Raw genomic sequence first — 20,207 nt, 5'->3', positions numbered from 1 at the left:
ATGAATCGCTTTTGCTACATGAGATTAAGTCGTAGGTAGTGTAGTCCATCTCATCCAAATTCTGTCTTATATGCCAATCAAACCGTCTTCAATACAATCCCTCGTCATCACTAGCCGTGCCATCGTGGAACCCGGCCACAGCTTTACCCTTTCCCTTGCCCTTGCCGTTCACGACGACGTCCCCCTCGGATCCGTACTCATCATCGCTGCCCGTCGCGACAGCTTTCCCCTTACCCTTGCTCCCCCCGCCGGCGACGGCCTTGCCCTTGCCCTTGGAACTAGCCCTCGATACGATCGAGGACCCAGACACGGCTCTCAAACCTGCAGTCGCCGGCCGCTGTTGCTGCGGCTGCTGCTTGTCCTTGTCAGGCGAGCCCTCGAACATGGCGCGGACCTGCTCGTAGTGAGACAGCTCGCCCGCGCTGACGGATGGCACGAGCTCGCGGTTGGCGGCGAGGAAATCCTCCTCCGTGACCATGACGGCGATGTCTTCGGGCGTGGCGTGGTGGTCGAAGAAGTACGCCGTAGAGATGGGGCCCTGGTGGCGGCGCGTGGCGAGCGCGGCGGGGTCCGCGTTGATCTCGCGGATCTTTGCGTCGACAGAGGCGGCCTGGCGGGTGACGGCCTTGAGCATCGCGTCGGAGCAGAGGGCGTAGAAGTCGGCTCCGGTGTATGTGAAGGGGAGCTGCTGGGCGACGGACTGCAGGGAGACGGACGGGTGGAGGGTGAATCTGGAGTAGTTCGGTCAGTATGGTCTGTCACAAGGAAGGTTGAGGATTTTACTCACTTTCTGGTAAGAGCTTCCAGAATCTTGAGCTGCTTGTCGTGAGTGTCAGACACTCCAAGGTAGAGCATCTTGTCGAAACGTCCGGGACGGAGGAGGGCAGGATCCAAGAGATCTGGTCTGTTCGTGGCACCAATAACAAAAACGCCGCCGCTGGTATCGTCGCCTCCGGACATGCCGTCTAGCTCTGCCAGAAGCTGAGAAACGATACGGTCCATGACTCCACCACTGTCGCCCTGGTTGCCACGCTTCGGCGCCACTGAGTCCAACTCGTCAAAGAAGACAACACAAGGCCTGGCATCTCTGGCACGCTGGAACACACGTCTGACGTTGGCTTCGGATTCACCAATGTACATGTTGAGCAGTTCTGGTCCCTTGACACTGAAAAAGTTGAGACTGTACTCCGTGGCGATAGCCTTTGCGAGCAACGTCTTTCCGGTACCGGGGGGTCCGTAGAAGAGAATACCGGAGCGCTTCTTCATGCCCTTGGCGAATAGCTCGGGTCGCTCGAGCGGCAGCTGGATCGTTTCCGTGACGGCATCCTTGACATTGTTCAAGCCTCCGACGTCGTCCCATGTCACGTTGGGAATCTTCGGGGCACCGATGGCGCCAGCGAAGTTCTTGCGTGCGGCTTCAACAGCAACGTCAAAGTCGCCCTTGGTCACACATCGGGCCATCGGGCCGCCTGCCACTTGAAGATCACGGACAGTGACGGTTTGCAGTGAAGTACCCGTCTTGAGAGAGATTTGCTCCAGACGCAAGCGCTGTGCAATGAGCGCGCGGTCCACCACGTCAACGAGGTCCCCTGCTACCAGTGCAGCTGTCTTGAGAGCGATGCCATTGAGGTCGACTTCGGGATCGAGATTGATGCCGCGGTCTTCAACGATGGTTCTCAGAATACCTTCACGCTCCGCTTCATCAGGAGCACCCATCTCCAGCTCGTGGCTGAAAAGGCCGCGGACTCCGTCAGGCACTTTGTCAACATCGCTTGTTGTTGCGATGAGAACTCTTGTGTCCTGCAGGATTTCCTTCATAGTAGAGACCATGCGATCGGCCGTCAACGCCTCGACGTGCTTGATCAGCAATGCCGTGGTTTCTGGACCACAGCTCATCGCTCTCTCGGACCTTGTTCTTAAAAGTCCTTCCGTCTTGACATCACTGCCACTGGTTCCGGCTTCACTCAGTATATCATACGCGTCAATAGCATATGTGTGAAGTCCAATATCTGAGCAGGCTTCCGACGCGACGGTTGCCTTGCCGATGTTGCGATGAGATGACGTAAGAAGGATGGCTACCGGTGGCATCTTGAGATGGATTGCTCTGGGACTGGTGGCTGCAGCGAGAAGCTCTCTGAGACGCCGTCTCAAGGAAGAGATGTGACGTTGATCCTGTTCAGGTAACGTCAAGGCAGACGCGCTTGGTGACTTGGAAGGCATCTTCTTGACGCCCATATAGTACGGCCAAGTGCTGTTCTTGGTAGCTGGAATACGGCTGGTGGCGAAGCCGGAGCCATGCATCGCAACTGAAGAGCTGTCGATGCACGCAACTCCACCCCATAGATCGTCTGACTGGTCGTCTTCCGCCTCCATTTTGGATATTTGGATATGGCCCACCTTGAACCAGGCTACCTGATCGACCCTTGAGGATCCATCCTTGGTAAGAGCCATAACATCATCCACTTCTGATCCATTGCTCCCGCTCGCCTGTTCTTGGAGGGCCTTTCCTAATTGCGTGTCGATAGGTACAGCAAGGAGGTCTCCTGTCCTGACGAGACGGAACTTTTGAGCAAAGTAGCGCTTCAGCCCACCCAGCACTGCCGACTGGTATGCTCGCTCGGCAGTTACAGGGGACCGGACGTGTTGGATCGTAATATCGCGAGCGTACGGCGGTCGAGAAGCGCTCGTGAACTTGGGTAAAGTTCCCTTACCTTGGTAAGAACCGCGCTTAATGGGCGATAGTCTCAGATACGGGGGGCCGTCAAGATTGGCCAGCAGAATTGGAGAAATATAAGCTGCTGGGCTTGTCGGCTTTTGGAGCTGAGATTCGAAGAATGACAGTCTGCGTTCGCCGTGTTTTGCGCTGGGTATCCGTGTTACGGGGCGTTGCGAGTATCCCTCAGGAAGACCATACACCCTCACAGGCCGCCAATTAGACTCCGTCGGCTCCAGTGACGTAAAGCTTCCGAGGCCAAATGCGCCAAATCCGTTGGCAGGCGGTTCCTCGGCGGCCTCTACGCGAACCCAGTCTCCTGAAAAACAGCCAATCTTGGACAGTGATGATATGTCTACGAAGATTCTGGCTTCGTCGTCATCCTCAGGGGCAGGCTTGGGGTGAAGAAGATCTACGGCAATGGGTCGAATCAAGCCCTGAGCCTTGAAAAGTCGTCCTCTGGGCCTGTCAGGACGCGCAGTCGTCGCGGTAAAGTTGGAGAATACAGACGCTGGCGTAGCGATACCGTTCGTCTTTCTTCCTCTTCCAATCGTCATCGGAGTTCCAGGCTGCATCGTGGATACGCCGCTTGCTGTTGTGGGAAGTGTCGGGGCTTGTAAGGAAATCATATCGTCCATAGAGTCGTCAGACAAGTCATCGTCTTGATCGATGCCAGAGAGCTCCGACTCTTCAGTTTCTGTAACCGAATCCAACTCCGTAGTCGCAGCATCTGTCTTGTACCGGTCTTCGGCAGCCGAGTAAAACTGATCGTTCGCTGTATCGTCTTCGTCGTCTTCGGGAACACCGTTCAGACTGCGGTTCCGGGGGATTGCCGTGGCGTGGCTACGTTTTGCGTGTACCCGTCCTCGCATCAGAATGATCTTAGTGTTCTCAGACAGAATTCCCTGGCTCACAGGCTCGCACAGCATGATCTTTCCAGGATTCGGCGGAACGTGGGTGACTGGATGTGGAGGCAGCGGAAGGGGGAAGAGATCGCCGGAATGAAGCACTGTCAGGCTGCCCAAGGCCACGCGCAAAGCGGCAATCAGACGGCCGTCTGAGGTTGCCGGTCCCTTTCCAATAGGATGGCTAGGATGATCGCGGAAAAATGTTCCCTCGCCTTGCTCCAAGCGCTTCGTCAACTCGCTCTCGAGGCTCACAAATACCGTATCCAACGAAAGGGCGACCACGTCGAGTATCTGGATCTCGATGCCGCTGCGACTGTGACTCGAGAGCTTTGACGGTGCGACTTGTTGTAAGATCGTCGCAAAGTTCTGCAGCGACAGCGAAGAGGGAGAGAACTGGACGGTTGAGGGTTTCATAGTGGAGGACTTGGTCACAGGCACAACTGTCCAGGCGGTTTCGGTCGGGGAGGGGTTCGGTTCCCACGGAGCGATCGCAACATGGTGAATTTCTTCGGAGCCGTCTTCACGGGAGGGAGCTGCGTCCACAAGCAATTAGCCATTACGCGCGGGTGACAGCGATCTGGAGAAGCGCGGCCTACCATCACGGAGGTGGGGGAACAGGTCCGCAAAGAGGTCCTCGGACAGGATGCCGATGTCGCCCCTGACTTCATGGTCGTCGAGAATCAGTCTAGCAGATAGGGAGGGCTTGTCCTGTCTTCTTCTCCGTGTCCTTCTACTCCTCCTCGCCTGTGATGGCGGCACGAGCTCCGAGGTTGTCATGCTGGCGTTTCGGTACACGGGCCGATGTGAAGCGAAGCAACAGACGATATCTCAAATACGCATCGCAGGAGGCACAACAGAACGGCCCAGGCGTCGAGTGTGAACAAAAGGAGTGAATCGTCGCGGAGCAAAAGATCAATTGAAGCCGAAGGGTATCAAAGGTCGCAGGACGTCGTGTCCCGATCGCGATGGCCGCGTTGAAGAGCTAAGCTCAGGTCCCTGAGTCCAGTGTCGGCTTGGAGTCGGGGCCAACTCAAGCTTCGGCTGGGGGTGTCTTAGGCCTCGGCATTGGCGCAGGGCCAGCTGCAGCCGCACCTTTTCCCCAATCTCCTGGGGTTACCAGGAGGTGCTGCACCTCAGGAAGGCAGCAAAATCCGGCCTGAGCGGGGATAGCCGGATGACTAAGCATGTGTCCGGGGGAGCGTCGACGCCGAACAATCCCCGCCCAAACCAAACTTGACTCCATCGAGAGTCAGGTTCCTGTTGCTATTCACTAAGGCGACTGTCAATATCTTGAGTCGCGCCTGTTCATGTAGCAAGGCCGTTGTCGAAAGTCACCATGACTTGCGAATTCATCTGTGCAACAATGGTTTCTCATGGTAAGATGTTATCGAATTCCTCCGTCCGATATCGCATCGCCAAGAAGTGCGAGGTAGGTATTGGCAAGTCGAATATTGGAATGAAAATCATCCAATGGAAGTAGCGTTGGGTCTCTAAATCATTACTGTATGCTTTTCTTTCACTCTTTGATTCAAAGCTCGCAGGTTATCCCGCCCATATGGTCTCGACATAGCTCAAGCCCCCAATTGGGAGATAAATTGGCATAGTGTTCTCCTCTTTGGGGAAGAAGAAGTTTTGGGTACTCAGCCCCAACAACAGCGCACCGCTTTACACACTCCAAGGATTGTGGCTGATCTCAAGGTCTCGACCTGCCATTCTGGAGTTGCAATCAAGTTTCTTATCAACGACTTCTCCACTCAAGACAACGTCAGAAGAAGATGTCATATTGACGCTTCTGCGGATTGGAACACAACGTTCATCCACATGGATCCACTCACCACAGCTTCTATTTCGCCTCAAGCCGTATGTATCGACGTCCTATGCATCTTCATCCTAATCAAACACCAAAACGGGTTGTTGGTGACCAGTTCGGGTGCAGCAGCCGGCCACGTCGCAATTGAGTTTCGCCGTGAGTAAGCTGCGCATTATTTCTGGCTTACAGGACAACTCCCAGCAGCTCCGGATGACGACTCTCTGGTTTCGCGGGTGTGCGGCATCCGGACGCGCTCCATGCTTTTGGCGAGTCGCCTTGATCCAGCTGAACAGAGACAAAAGATTACCACATCTGGCACAGCACAGCCTTGTCCAAACACCAACCACACTGCGTAATATGTGGCGATCAAGCGATTGCTGGCACTGCAGATCCGGTTCGTCCTTGATATCCGGCCGAGGAGGCTGGAAGGACAACACACAGTTCAGGGTAGAGAGCTCAGACGCAGCGGCTTCAAAAAAGTCTGAATGTGCATGGGATGCCGAGTTGGCCGGGTTGACCCAAACTGCTGCCAGCAGCATCCGTACTCGGTTTCCGTATCCGTAAACACCACCCCGACTATTCCTGGGATTTTGTGGCGAAAGGCTAGGCAGAGTTCGAGGCAGCCGCGTGGTTGGTGCCGTTCAAAGGTTTGCGATGACAGGTCTGTATCTGGATGCTAAATGATTGGCAGAGTTGACGCGGCATTTCTTTGTCCTCTCGACGACACCTTTTTTTTTCCCTTTTCCTCCGAAGACATTGCGCAACAGATCCATCGCGGCCAGGCTCTCCCAAGATATCTGGCAGTGCTATCGGGATGTCGATGTCAATGATGATGCATGGTTTTCCAAACACATCTCGGGATCGTCACATGCTTTTTTTCTCCGGCTGGTTGAGGTCCAATCAATGCAAGTCATTTAACGGATGGCTCCAAACAACACAGCTGCTATGACGCAAGCGGGGCTCCTCCCTGGTCGATGGAGGTCGATGTAGCCACCCACTGGCTCGGCGATGGCAGCGATACCTTAGCCGGCAGCGACTGGTCCGGGCTTCTTCAGCGCTTCAGCGCAGCGTCAGCGACAAGGGGAAGCCGGGAGGCTCCAGACAAAGTTTCCTGATGGCTGCGGCTGGACCGCATGGGCGTCTGCGTTCTGGGAGCGTGTTGCGTGTGTCCGTCCTTCTGTCGTCGGGTCTCTCTGTCTCTGTGTGCAGGTGCAGGTGCAGGTGCAGTGCCAAAGTGCAAAGTAACATTGGCATTGACATTGACACCTTCCAGACCAGACCGCACGGCTGGAATCTGGACACAATCATACCACGATTCTTGCGGTGAGACCGGCTTGTCGTGATCTTTGCATTTTCGGCGGTACGCGAGCACGTTCTCCCACGTCCGTACTTTTTTTTTGTTGTTATCCTCCCCCTTCTCAAATTTCCCCATCCCTTTATCGTTACTGTCCGGCGGCGCCCAAGGACCCCGAGACTCGAGTTCGCCTCTCCCTTGTTATTATTAACCCGCCAACCGTTCCGTCTAGTCGATTGGTGTGGCATTGGATCTAATCCTTACCTCCGCCCCAATTTGCGGCTACCACACCCCTCCACCACCCCTTCTCTTCTTCCACTATCGTTCCGGATCTACGCTTTGCTTCCCTGCTTTGGATACCACCCTCTCACCTCCAATGATGCCTGTTCATGCCATCAGTGGCTTTGGACTGATCATTTGAGAACCAATTTTCTATCCCAATCATCTTTTGCCAACTTCATCGCGCAAATTCATCCCGCAGCGCAAAGAGAGGCGACCTTTCCCCCTTTTCAGCTGTTCAAGTCCCTGCAAATCTCGACCCTGCGCAACAGTTGCGACGCAGACCATATTTCTCTTCTGCGATCGGGCTAAAGACCCAAGAAAGTCATGGGTAACCTTTCCGATTCCTCGGACGGCCGCCGCGACCGAATACGCGACCATGCCGTTACACAAACCGCCGTCGAATTCGCCCAACAAGCCGAGAAGCTGTCACACCAGAAGCACGAGACCAGCGACTCCGCCGTCGCCGTCGAGGCCCGTTTCGTCACACCGCAGGATCCCGTTGTGGTCACATCAGAGGGGCATAGGCTTCCGGGAGTTCCCCTACAAGAGGCACACAAGTTGAACATACTGAAAGAAGAACTCGAAGATGGCCCCGCGGTGGTCAAGATCAAGCAAGGGGACGAGGTGCAAGACGAGGTCGCCAATGCTGAGGAGATTCCGGAAAGACAGGAGAGAGTAATTTCCCTACCAACAGACGTAGATGGCAAGTCTCTTCAAAGATCGCAAGAAGGCTCCCTTCGTCGCCAGATGCCGCCTTCACACACCAATCCCTTGTTTCCGCCTCTACCACTTTACGGGCCACCATCACTATTTCGCGACTTCCAGTGCATGGTTTTCCGGGTTTCGGCCTTCTTCCTCAGTCTGGCATTTCTTGGAGTCATTGTACTCGGCGCACTCTTCACCAGCATTCCGCCACTATGTACAAGGATATTTTACCTCCTGACACTTCGCAATCCTGACAAGCGGAGACCGTTCTTCGAGGAAGAGATGCGCAGAATCAAGCTCCGTGCAGACCAGGACAAGAATTGGAAACGAAGCAAGTCCAGCCAGAAGCTCAGCAAGGACAAGGAGTCCATGGCTGATGAGTTCGTCCCGACCGAGGGTGGGCCCGATCCAATCGTCTGCGATGTCGGATACTACGCGCGTCGCGTTGGCTTGGACGTCGAGGAATTCCAAGTACAGACCGAGGACGGATTCGTGATTGACTTGTGGCACGTCTACGACCCGAAAGAATACACGCCGTTGAGCGAGAAGGAGAGAGCCGACAGAGGGCCCGACGTTTTCACCACATCAAGGAAGAAACTCAAGGATCCCGAACAAAAGAAAAAGTTTCCTGTCCTGCTTATGCACGGTCTACTGCAGAGTTCCGGCGCATACTGCACCAATGACGAGGACTCGCTCGCATTCTACCTTTGTAAATCTGGCTTCGACGTCTGGCTTGGCAACAACCGATGTGGCTTTAAGCCCAAGCACGTGTTGCTCGAGTACTCCGACCCGAGGATGTGGTGCTGGAACATCCGCCAGATGGGCGTTTTCGATCTGCCGGCGTTGACTTCGCGAGTTCTCTACGAAACCGGATTCGAGAAGATTGGTCTGATCTGCCATTCCCAAGGCACAACACAGACCCTCGTGGCCTTGGCCAAGGAGCAGCGACCCGACTTGGGTGAAAAGTTGACCGTCTTCTGCGCCCTTGCACCTGCCGCCTACGCGGGACCTTTGATCGGAAAGATGTACTTCAAGTTCATGAGGATCATCACCCCTGGCATGTTCCGCTTAATGTTCGGTATTCATGCCTTTATCCCCTTCATGATGCAGATGCACCAGATACTTCACCCCAAGATCTATGGCTGGCTCGGTTACAAGGTTTTCTCGTTCCTCTTTGACTGGACGGACACAAGATGGGACCGCGGTCTGCGAGACCGTATGTTCCAGTTTGCGCCCGTCTACGTCAGCTCGGAATCCATGCGATGGTGGTTGGGAAGGGAATGCTTCGCAAGGCACAAGTGTATCCTTTCTACCAAGGAGGATGTCCGCGCTGAGGAGAAGGAGGACTGCATCAACGGCGACGACTCTCACACACTGCGAGCCGATGACGCCGACGGCCTTATGTCCCCTCATACAGTCGACGAACACACTCGCAGGCCCAAGGGCTCAACAGCATGGTACAACGAACAAGCACCGCCGTTCGCACTCTGGGTTGCTGGAAACGATGACCTCGTCGACGGCAAGAAGCTCCTACGCAGATTCGAGAGAGGCCGCGAGCCGCATCTCCAGGTGGTTCACAGCAAGGTCATTGATGAGTACGAGCACCTTGATGTTATCTGGGCTATGGATGCCCCGCAGCAGGTGTTTACCGAAATCCGCGAGGTTCTGTGGAAGACTTGCAATGCGCGGGACAAGTGCCGCATTCCCAAAGGCTGCGAGGACGTGGCGAAGTGGGTGCCGCCAGTAGCCAAGGCCGTCAAAGGGGACACAGAGGAGAGTCAGTCGAGCAGTGACGATACCGAGTAGACTTTGGCTTCCGAGTTTCGGCAAGTTTTTCTGCATGAGTTGGAAGCGGCGTTGGTGAAGAGACGAAAAGACGTAGACCTCGTATATACCTCGGGCGGCAGGCGTGTTTTGGCTTCCATCAGCATCGCACAGGAGTAAAAGCGTTGGACGACTTCTTGGATTGCACGAATAAAGGTATGGAACACGCGTAATGGTAATCGTTCTGGCAAGAACACTGTTGGAAGAGTATACATGTATACACTAGAGTAAGAGTAGACGACGTACACGAATCATTGACTCCGGTAATCACTTCATTCTCCTCCCGGGGTCGGATGGCATGGTTGAGACAGAATTCTTCGCCGGCCCAACAACACATTTTATGGACTTGTGTTCGTATTCAAATTCTATGACCGGCTGATGATTTCCCGTTTTACCAGCAATGTTCTTCATCGGTGTACCACTGCATATAGCACAGTCTGAGGGTTCTATCTCCCGAGTTTCTGTTATGCTGGCCTCGTCGACTAAAAAGGATTCACACCTGCGACTGGGTGTATAGTGATGTCTATCATCAATATCATCCTTTGGGTATTGGGAACGATTTAAGTCGAGATTGACAACGTACCGCTAAATCAAGACGTTCTTACAAACATCAATCACCTCGAACACAGACACTGACTTACTGATCCGGGGGTATGTTCGATACGCGCAATCGGAAGAATTGATTGGCATAAACATGAAGCCACTCCATTCTTGAGGAGTATAAAAGGGACCAATGGTGCGTTTTATACTCTGCTAGCACGATGATAATGTTGACGCCCTTCCGGACTTGGAGCTACAAGCCCCTTTTCACTTTCACTTTGTTGGCTGTTGGGTTGCTACTACTACCAAATACACCGCTGTGACTGTGGATCAATGTGGAATATAAGAAGCCTACTAGTTTACTGTCAGGTATCTACCCTTCAATGTGACGAGGATGGGAGAAGAGCTCAGTTCGTTTGACTCAATGCCGTGGCCTTTGTGGCCTTTGAAGAAGTCTCACACTGAGAGCTTCTGGAAACTTGAGAATTCAAAACGTTAATCTGTATATCCGTTCCCTCTCCGGCGTTTTCTCTGGCTTATTCCAGGAAATAATGACACCAGAAAGAATCATCTGCAGTGTGTTATGCGAAAGCCTACATACCCACGAGGTAAAAACATTGAAGCTTAGAGTGATTATTAGTATCAAGCTCTCGAAGCGGCAGACGTGATTGGGTGACTAAAACTTGTGTCAACTCTCGATTTTTGATGTCAGAAGTAGACACACGTCAACAGTATTTTAGTGTAAAACTGGGGGAGCCTGCCTCAGTGCAGTTCCGCTCAGAGCAGACAATATGGGAGACAATGAGACCCGGCATAGGCTGTATCTTCATGAGCAACGACATCACTGTGCGGTCACGCAAGTATATCAATAACTGTGATACCAACATCAGCACTATATGCACATCCTTAGTCACTGCTTCACTGGTGTTGTCTCCTTATGCGATGGAATAACCGAGAAACATTCTGAGCCTCGGGCGGGTGATGGAAAGCCACTTCCGACAAGGTCAACATTTCTCGTCTGGAAAGTTGAAGTGAGATCGCAGTTGATGATATGTCTTTTATTGCGGAAGAGCCTTCTACTGAGTCAGTACTTTGAGCAGATGCGACTAGAAGTGACGGTTATGAATGGAAGACATTGTTCCTCCGTAGCTGCACGTCCAAAGGAAGCCAGAATACGAGGACCAACGTAGAATAAGTCAAGGACAACAAAAAGCTGTTAGATCGAGATATTAGCCGAAGATGACCTCGCAGACAGAAGTTGGCTTTCTAATGCATGCATGGTTTATTCCATTGGAAGCGACACTTGCATAATAATCACTTCAAAAGCAAAGCTTTCCATCAACTCTTCGCTGCCCTGACATGGTCGCCACTAACGATGGTCTTAAGCAAGGTGACGTAGGCATTAGAAACCAAATTTGCTTTATTTGACCAACTTTGACCGGGATCGTTTTTCCTGGTGGAGCAATCCAATTACTTCTCAAACACGGGTCCCAATCGAAGGTGGATGTTGCTGCACTCTGTGTGAGCAAATTCATAGTGTATGTCTCTCAAACTCATGGTTCTACCAATATTACTTCTCTTCTTGTCTTTTCGTTTATTCTCAGGGATTATGATATGAGCTGTGACTCGTGCCTACTTGAAGAATCTGAATGTTTTACACCTCGTCTTGAGGCGACATAACTCATAGTTACTATATTCTTTATCATGTACAGCGCCATGTGCATTTCGATGCCTTCCAAGTAATCACCTCTTCGCAGCCCTTTTATCACTTGGCTCAACGCAACCCTTTCGCTAGGAGTGAAATGGGTATATTAGTTATCCATAGCGGACATCTTCACCCAGAGGGACCCAACAAATACCGGGGCAGCCTGCGGTATTCTTCTTCAAACCTCGGAAACGCAATTAAGTCTCCTGGGCTCTGTTTACGGATACGTAGGGCAAGATCCCAGGTACTCATGCCTGGCCTCTGTACGACGTTTGCCACTGGCATTGCCCTGTGTATATTACGCAGCAGATCATGCAGGAAACGATCTCGGATCTGAACGAAGAACGGAAATTCACATGATTTCGAGCACGCTTTCTCGACTGTATCGCTACTGATATCTCCAGACTAATAAAACAATTCCGTTACAAATCGTAACGATTGTCACACGAATTTTCCTGAAGGTCGATTCATAAATTCACTAGTACGGTTTATACAGATAATTAGCCTCTTAGAATGCTTGATATCACCCACCATGAAGTGTCAGACACGCTGAACGTCGAAACACTCGGTTACGCTAATCAACATATATACGAAGAAAACCACAAATCCTTGCTTGGCGGGGACGCCATTTGGAGGTTACTTGCTGAGAGGAAGAAATGGTATATGCTTCGTTTTACATAGTCTATCAAGACCTTTGTACAAGAACCTCAAGGCTCTATATCTACGACTCCTCTACAGAGACGGCCCGAGACGAGGCCCCTGGCAAACCGTGCAAACCTCACGCACGTCTGCGTTTTCGAATCCTGCTTCAACACACCTCCATCCACCTCAACCGATCCTCTCCGCCTCCTCCATCAACTTCTCAACACTAAACCGCGGGTCACCTGTCCTGAACCACTCCAACAGCTTCTTCCTCTCCGCCGCCCTCTCCTTCCCCTCCGCCTCTCCATAAAACCTCTGCAGGCACATCACAAGCCACTGCGCATGCTCCGACTTGACCCCGCGGTCCTCCGACACCTTGCCGTGCATCAGCACTAGGCCCCTCTCGTCCGCGAGGTCCGTGTGGTGCGTCACCGTTGTGTGCGGCTGCGCGTACTCCCCGCGCGCCTTGAACTCGGCCAGCTGCGTGAACATGACCGTCGCCGTCTTGGACGCCGCATCGAACACCCACTGCAGGAAGTGGATCTCGGCGCCCTGCGACTCGTGCGGCACCGGCAGCACGAACTGCGGGTTCTCTCGCGCGAGGGCCTCCATCTGCCGGAACGTCGACGACGGGATCACCGCGCACAGCGACGTCGGGTCCGAGGCGTGGCGCAGCCGCCAGATGGCCGTCAGCTCCTTGTCCGGCAGCTCGCGCGCCTTGGGGAGGTCGAGGATCTCGTCGAGGGGCTTGATGCCGTTGCCCGAGGCGCCGGGCACCGGCGGTGGTGGCGGGGTTCCTTCTTGTGTCGTGGCGGTCGTCGCCGCGGGCGCGGGTTCGTCGTTGAGGATCTCGTCCAGCCCGGGCACCGAGATGGCGTCCCGCTTCTTCTGCTCTTGGATCTTGTCGGCGTAGGCGGCCTTGAGCTCGTCGATGTTGGAGACGCCCTCCTGCTTGGCCTTCTGCTCGAGCTTCGCGCGGTACTTTTCGACGACGGCGCGGGGCTGCTGGGTCGTTGCGAGGAAGCGCACGTCGTGGACCTGGGCCCAGCGGCGCTGGTTCGATGCGCGGAAGGCGCGCGCCGAGGAGGTGACGAGGTGCCGCAGCGCGGGGATGCGGCAGGATGCCATGTTTGCGTGGAGTTTGGGGTTTGTATCTCCTCGGTATGTTTTCGGGTTCAGGATCGATTTCGGTGGGTGTTTGTCGCACGCGCGGATTGAGGGGTGGTGAGGGCAAGGTGCAAAAGTTGGATTGTCACTCATGCACTTGAAAAGCTCATGTGGGCCCGGTGGCGGGGCCGGTTTTCGGCGCAGCTAAATGCCGGGCTGCAGCACGGAGGCGGGCCGCAAACTCAACCCGTCGCGCTTCGTGCCTCCGTTTTGCATCCTCGTCTTTGCAGGGAACCTTATACCCAAAACTAACCTGAGCATCTCGCGCGCCTTTTAAACTCACTGTGTTAGCTTTACGCCGCTTCGGCCCGCAGTCAAAGTTACATTTCTTTCCCCTCATACTCTTTCGTAACGGCGAGTTGATCCGAAGGCCTCCCACTCATCCCCACGATCATCAAGAGATTTTCGCTTACTTAAATCATGTCATCGCCTTCTAAGTCCTCGAAGTCCCCGGCTACCTGCTCTTATAAAGTCCAATTCCATTCTCCCTCGACAACCCTTCGGCCCTACTTCAGCAGAAGCTATGCGATTCGTGCGGCGATGTGGAGGAAGAGTGCATGCCAAAGTACCGCAACCTCAAGACCGAGACACGCTCTTTCAACCTCTGCTACGTTTCTTCCTTTTTGGCTGCCGTCCGCGATGATGTGGAGATATCCTAGTAGTCTGGGGACCAGTCGCTGATGTATGGTGGTATTGACGACAAGGGAACCGTCGACAAATCGTCTACGGATGACTTCCCCGTACCCTCCAGCGAAAGGGCCATTGTCTCCCAAAACAGCCCCAAATTAGCATGCAAGAAGCGCAAATCTAGCTCTGCTTCGTTGACGCGGTCCATCAGGAGCCCTACGTAAGGCTTAGGCGGTGCGGCAAAGTTATGCATCCTCTGTTGCCGCCACTTCTCCTTTCAGCGCCCAGCCCTTTTCATCAAAGCATCCCTGCGATCAGTGGTCGGAGGGGTGATTTAAGACCGCAGGCCTTCGAGCTGGCTCCTTCCCGGATTCCGGCGGGGGGCCTGTCAACCGCTTTTCGGGAGCGGGGCCGGCACGCCCCGAATGTGCTCTAGTCGCCAAAGCATAGGTACTGTCCGTTGCAAATGCTTCCCTCGTGCCTGCTCATATCAGTCACGCCAGGGTTCCGGATGGAAAAGATAATTGACGCTTCTATCAGCCAAGGTGATACAAAGCTACGGCCAAAGGACCCATCTCGGCCGGGACTGTTTGGGCGCTCCACAGCGAGCGGTTACATCCCGTCCGGGGCAACCCAAGCCTGGGGAAAGTCATCTGGGGTCCAGGTCGCCCTGCGGCTCAAAGCCAGCGTCTTTGGGTCAAGAACATCTCTCCCATCCAAAATGGTGTCGATGAGTATCGAACCGTGACCGTAAGATAGGGAAATGGCTCAAGTGAGCTGATAGTGCTCCAGAAAGCTTGTGCACAAGCTGAGGTTACGCATCATAAACGAGGCGATGAAGGTCCGGTTTGCTGGATCCAGCGGTGACGAGGTGGCTTGTGAGCTCAATCAGATGCACACGGAGAGGGAGGAGAAGGTGTTTGAACGAGCGGGAGGAAGTCCAGGCTGGATTATGGCTTTCTTCCGTGTCTGCGACTTTCCTTCTCTGCTGTCAGTAAATGTCCTGCTTGGATGTAGCAGGGGCCCGCGGGAAATCCGGCGTCGAGAGGGAAAGTGTGCTGAACGGGTCGGATTTGACTGCCGGGTACAGATCATGCCCGCGTCTTGGGCTGAACAGGGAGGGCGGGAGATAAGCCGAGGTGACGGTGCACCTGCATCAACCGCACCCCAGCACCATCTCATCTTCGGTTTCCCCAGATCGCAGCACAACCGATGAATGATTTCCGGTGGTGTCTTTCAGCTTCAACCGTTGGCAACGCTGCTGTGCTACCTCTAAGACTAGTTCGAACGCTCCTCAACCCCCCCTCAAAGCAGAAAATCGCCATCGCTAAAAAAAACAAGTGGTGCGTCATCAATACAATCTGGACCAGGACCCGAGGAATGAAGACGCAGAAGATCTTCCCTTCCCGCCCCAAATGCGGGGGAAAGCCCCCATGTCCAACGTCTGGAGAAATGACACTAAGGCAGGTGCCGATGGTGGTGGTGGTGCTGGTGAGCTACCAACCCGTCGGGATTGGCTGCGCCATCAAAACACCCATGACGCGAAGAAACAGTCCCTGCTGCCGTCTGGAAACCCGGAGAGGTGTGTGTCGCCTGGCCATGTGGGATAATGATGAGGGGAAGCCGGCCGGTAGGGCTTGGGTTGGAGAAGCGGTTGGGCGGTTATTATTAGCACCGCTCGATCCGACCTCGATCTTCCCCCTCATCTCATCTTTATCTCGACTTCATGCCATCTCAAGTAATGTACCGTCAGGCGACTTCACCGGTTGGCGCGCGAGCTTGTCGTTCAAGGGTCACGTTGATTGTTGTACAGGAACTATGGACATGGCAACACTATGAAAACATTGTCCAGGATCGGACTGACGCTGAAAACCAGGTTTGAGGGCGTTGCTCTTTCGCCTCTCGAGTTTCCTCCCCTCTCCGAGCGGATATCTCTCTTCTATGTCTAACCTGTCTAGGTTTTGGTAAATCGCTTTCAAATCACATCTGCTTTTGCGCCTCACCAGCGGCACATTTACTCAGCCCAAGTGGGCTTGAAAGTCCAACGCTGGTCCTCGCCCTGGGCAAAGGGGACACCGAGCTCGAACAGCTTAACAATAACGTTGGAGAAGTCCTTGAAGAAGGAGTCGTTGTCCTTGGCGTACTGCTCAACGTACTTCTTGAAGGTCTTGTCCTGGATCAGAGCGTAGTCGGCGGGAAGCATCATCAGAGTCTTGGTGCCCTTGTCCTCGTACTGGGCAGGGCCGTCCCACTTCTTCCACTGCCACTTCTCGTTCAGGAGCAGCTTGTAGTAGTCGTTGGTGAGAACGGTGGGAGAGAAGGTCCAGGGGCCGTCGAAGCCAGAGCGGTCGGTGTGGCAGCGGCCAAGGGCGTGGGCGCCGGCCAATGCGACGATCTCCTGGTCGTTGAAGCCCATGCGGTAAAAGATGTCGCGGAGGTGCTTCTCGCGCTTGGAGGCGTCGGGGAGACGACCGTCGGGAGTGCAGGCAGCAGCCTCACCGTCCTTGCGGCCAGGGCGGTAGGGGATGACGGGGCCCTGCATCTCCTGGATGGCGCAGACGCCACCGAGGATCCAGAGGTCGGAGTAGGAGATCCAGGGGAATTGCTCTGCGAGAGGTTAGCATTGCTGGCTGGGGCAATTGAACTTCAAATCGGAAGCAGCCTACTCTTGACGGGCTCGAGGAAGTCACGGGCAGCCTTCAGACCGGCGTTGGCGCCGTGGTCGGACTCAGGGGCGAAGCGCATGGTGGCGCCGTTGCTGCCACCGGTGCCGGTCTCCTTGTCGAAGGTGCCGCTGGCGTGCCAGGCCAGACGGACGAGGACGGGGCCGTAGCTTCCGTCATCGTACTCGTCGTTCTCCTCGAGGCGGTCGGCAATGGCCTTGTAAACCTTCTCGTAGTCGGCCTTGGTGGGGTTGACGATCTTGGGGGTCGAGCCGGCAGACACGCCGCCCTCGCGGGTGTAGAAGTAGCCGCCGGCTCCAACGACTGCGGCACCGGTGAGCCAGATCCAGGTGGAGCTGCCGGACTTGGAGGCTGGCTCGGAAGAGTAGAAGCGGCGGCCCTGCTGGCGGAAAGCCTGGCGAGGAGCGACGGCGAAAGTGTTTCTAGCGGTGGTGCGCATCGCCGCGCGGGCGAATTGTCTGGTAGAAGCTGCCATCTAGTTGGGTTGTGTTAGGTTTGGGCTTTATCGTGGACAAGATTGCGGTGTGTGTGTGCCGGGTGACCAGCCGGTATGAGAACAACACTCCTTAGCAAGAAGATGATGTATGAAAGCTGTGGCGGGGGGGTTGGAAATAGCTGGAGACTAACCTTGCTTGAGCTTGAGATGTGTATGGGATATCAAGAATCAGACCACGATTCCAATGGAGCGTGGAAAGGAAAGAAGAAAGGAACAACTCTCCAGCGGGGAGGGGCGGGAATGGGAGCAATTGACAGTTTAAAAGAGACTCTCGAATGTTCCTGCCCGTTGCCCGGGGGCGTTTGAGAACCAGCTGTGTACCCTAGGCTTGGCCGAGCTGGCACACCAGGCAAAGGCTGCTCGGCTTCGAAGGCCGCCTTCTGGCACCATTCCGGAGGGGGGCGAGAGCACCAGACAAGGACCAAGGACCCCGACTTCTCAAGGAGAGACAGACCTCAAAGTGAGAGAGAGGGACCGAGAGAGGACGGCGACGTGTGAAATGAGAAATTGGTGGCCTCTGAGTGGTCAGATTCGTGAGCTCCAGTCCAGAAACAGGGGACCGGGGGCGGCCAAGATGCGTGGGAGCCACTGTTTCTTCTCTCCCCGGGCAAGGGCCCGACTGCCTCCTGCTTCGCCATGTGGGTTCCCACGACGTTTGTGGTGGATCCCGATTTTTTACGTCGTCGTCTCCTTCGTTCGCCTTGTGACGGCACGGGAAGGTGTGCGCGCGGTACCTCACCCTGCACCAGTGGAAGGTGTATGCTGTAAGCCGAATGGAGCTAGTTTGCTCACCAACAAAGTCGAGAAATTCCGTGCTAGCGACCGACATCGAAACATGCCGGTGCTGGGCTTGGTGCCGTTGTACCTGTCAGAGATAAGGCCGAGGACGGGGTATCTTTTGCACAGCATCTGGGTCTTACAGCCCGAGAAACGCTGACACATGCGCTAGCATTTGACTTGGCCATGTGGCTTCCGTTGCATTCACACAATTTTTTTGCTCCGATAATGGAGGCCGGGCAAGGCAGAGAAACCCCCGAATTGCGTCCAGAACTGTGTTGCTTATGAGAGCAACAATTCTAACTTTGGCGTATGACACTTGAAATCAAATAGCAGCCTCCAATGGGCGACTGGCAGCATCCCACAATGGGTCTTTCAACCGTCGTTCTCCGTCGACCTCCGGTCATGGTTCGTTCGTCGATGACGATGCTCTCGTTCATCTCCACGACGTCTGGGTCAGTCATATCAAGCAACGGAAAGTGATTTTCTCGGCTAAGCCAAGCCGACTGCCTGACCCCACGCTGGACGGTCGAGAGCCGCTGCTGCGCAACCAGCTCGCCCTTTCATCTTGTAGTATTTGTAATAAATCTCCCGGGGACCCCAGTTTCTGTGTTGACTCGAGCCCGCCGCCCCAGATGTGCAGATGGGGCGCCGATGTAGGATGGGGAGCGGGCTCTGCTGGGCTGCTGCTGCAGCCTGTCGGGAACAACAGTCTCCCCGCGCAATTCTGACCTGACTTGACTTCATGGTCGCAAGTACCCATGTACCATTTTGATACGGCGATGGCGACGCAGCAAACGTGCTCAATCACTGCGAAACGGCCACCTCCAAAACTCGGCCCTGGTCTGACTCGGCCTTTTGCCTCACCATTTTCGCCCGTCTCCCTCTCCTTGAACAAACCCTCAAATGTGTGCTTTTTACGTCAACTCTTACGCCCTATTGTGACACAACCCAAGCCAACCGGTGTCCCCTGAGCACACATCCAACACAGCGCGTCTCCGCGGCACTCGGCTTTCGGGAACACACTGCACATGGGAAAATGCATTTCTTCGGCCCCTCTAAAACGTCGACTGCCGTTGTCGCCATCCCGCCGTTGCCTGCGCTGGCTGGCATGGCCTACCCCCGACCCCTCCACTTCCCAAGGGTTCGGATGCTCCCTCTTCCAGCTCACGCCATAACATACGCCAGCCATCACCTACACCCTCAGTTCCGAACTTCATTCCGAGCCGACAGCAGAGGGCTGAAAACACACCTAGCTTAGCGGCCGGGTTGTCCTCGAGGAAAATATCTACTCTTCCGTAGGGCGCGCGACATGACGCACCCCCAGCGCGTCGACACTTGAAAAGGCAAAAACTTCCTGCGGCTTCTTTTCGTGCAGGACCCCTGCTAAACTTACTAATCAACCTCTTGTCCATTTGTTTGCATCCAAAAAGCCTTTAAAGTCTGATGCCCAACGCCCGTTGAATAGGTAATGCGACGCGCCCGACAGAGTATAATGAGAGTTCGAGAACCAGTCACACATTGCCTCCAGAGTCCTTCTAGAGCATGTCGACACCGCAGCCGCTGGCGGTCCGAACAGTGGGCACAGACCGGCACTTTCAACCCTGCTCCCGTGGGGATATTATCGGGGACCTCGGTGCCTCCCGGTCTTCAATCGGCGGTGCTACCCGTACCTTAACCGTCCCATCGGGCTGCGGGCAATACATAATTCGGCGACTGGTCGCATTGAGAAATCCCCGCCATCACTTCGCGTCAAGGTGTTTATCATCAAAAGGTTTGTTTAACGGTTATTGCGCAATTAGTATTCGTGAGGCAACATGCCGCACAAATCATGAGAGCCGGTATCATGCGACCTGCGATCCTTTGGGGCCCTAAGCAAACAGCCTCCGCCATGTCGTCGCCCCCCTGTAGGCGCGGTCTCTCTATCTGGAGCACCTCGTACACACTGCATACAGTACAACTTCCCGAGGCCAGCCACCCGCGTTCAATCCGTCGTCAAATCGAGTCATATAATACAAGAAAGTCGAGAAATG

At 54.6% G+C, this 20,207-nt stretch overlaps 4 protein-coding genes across 4 annotated transcripts; 1 reads left to right on the top strand and 3 right to left on the bottom strand.

The window, feature by feature from the left end:
* Nucleotides 1–88: 88 nt before the first annotated feature.
* On the bottom strand, nt 89–4,398 carry PEX6 (peroxisomal assembly protein; the record flags this gene model as incomplete). The annotated part of the gene is made up of 3 exons (XM_053178000.1): nt 89–731; nt 788–4,154; nt 4,218–4,398. 3 exons carry the CDS (start codon nt 4,396–4,398, stop codon nt 89–91), a joined length of 4,191 nt encoding a protein of 1,396 aa, XP_053038120.1.
* Nucleotides 4,399–7,331: 2,933 nt separating this feature from the next.
* COL26b_005143 (uncharacterized protein) lies at nt 7,332–9,518 on the top strand (the record flags this gene model as incomplete). Its single annotated transcript, XM_053177999.1, has 1 exon — nt 7,332–9,518. One exon carries the CDS (start codon nt 7,332–7,334, stop codon nt 9,516–9,518), a length of 2,187 nt encoding a protein of 728 aa, XP_053038119.1.
* Nucleotides 9,519–12,609: 3,091 nt separating this feature from the next.
* COL26b_005142 (uncharacterized protein) lies at nt 12,610–13,551 on the bottom strand (the record flags this gene model as incomplete). Its single annotated transcript, XM_053177998.1, has 1 exon — nt 12,610–13,551. One exon carries the CDS (start codon nt 13,549–13,551, stop codon nt 12,610–12,612), a length of 942 nt encoding a protein of 313 aa, XP_053038118.1.
* Nucleotides 13,552–16,231: 2,680 nt separating this feature from the next.
* CCP1 (heme peroxidase) lies at nt 16,232–17,376 on the bottom strand (the record flags this gene model as incomplete). Its single annotated transcript, XM_053177997.1, has 2 exons — nt 16,232–16,824; nt 16,884–17,376. 2 exons carry the CDS (start codon nt 17,374–17,376, stop codon nt 16,232–16,234), a joined length of 1,086 nt encoding a protein of 361 aa, XP_053038117.1.
* Nucleotides 17,377–20,207: the final 2,831 nt, after the last annotated feature.

This window comes from Colletotrichum chrysophilum, assembly GCF_026319265.1.
Source record: "Colletotrichum chrysophilum strain AFK26 chromosome Unknown scaffold_33, whole genome shotgun sequence".
Taxonomy (NCBI): Eukaryota; Fungi; Ascomycota; class Sordariomycetes; order Glomerellales; family Glomerellaceae; genus Colletotrichum; species Colletotrichum chrysophilum.
The sequence above is the reverse complement of the archived record's forward strand: the minus strand, read 5'-3'. Positions and strand labels throughout refer to the sequence as shown.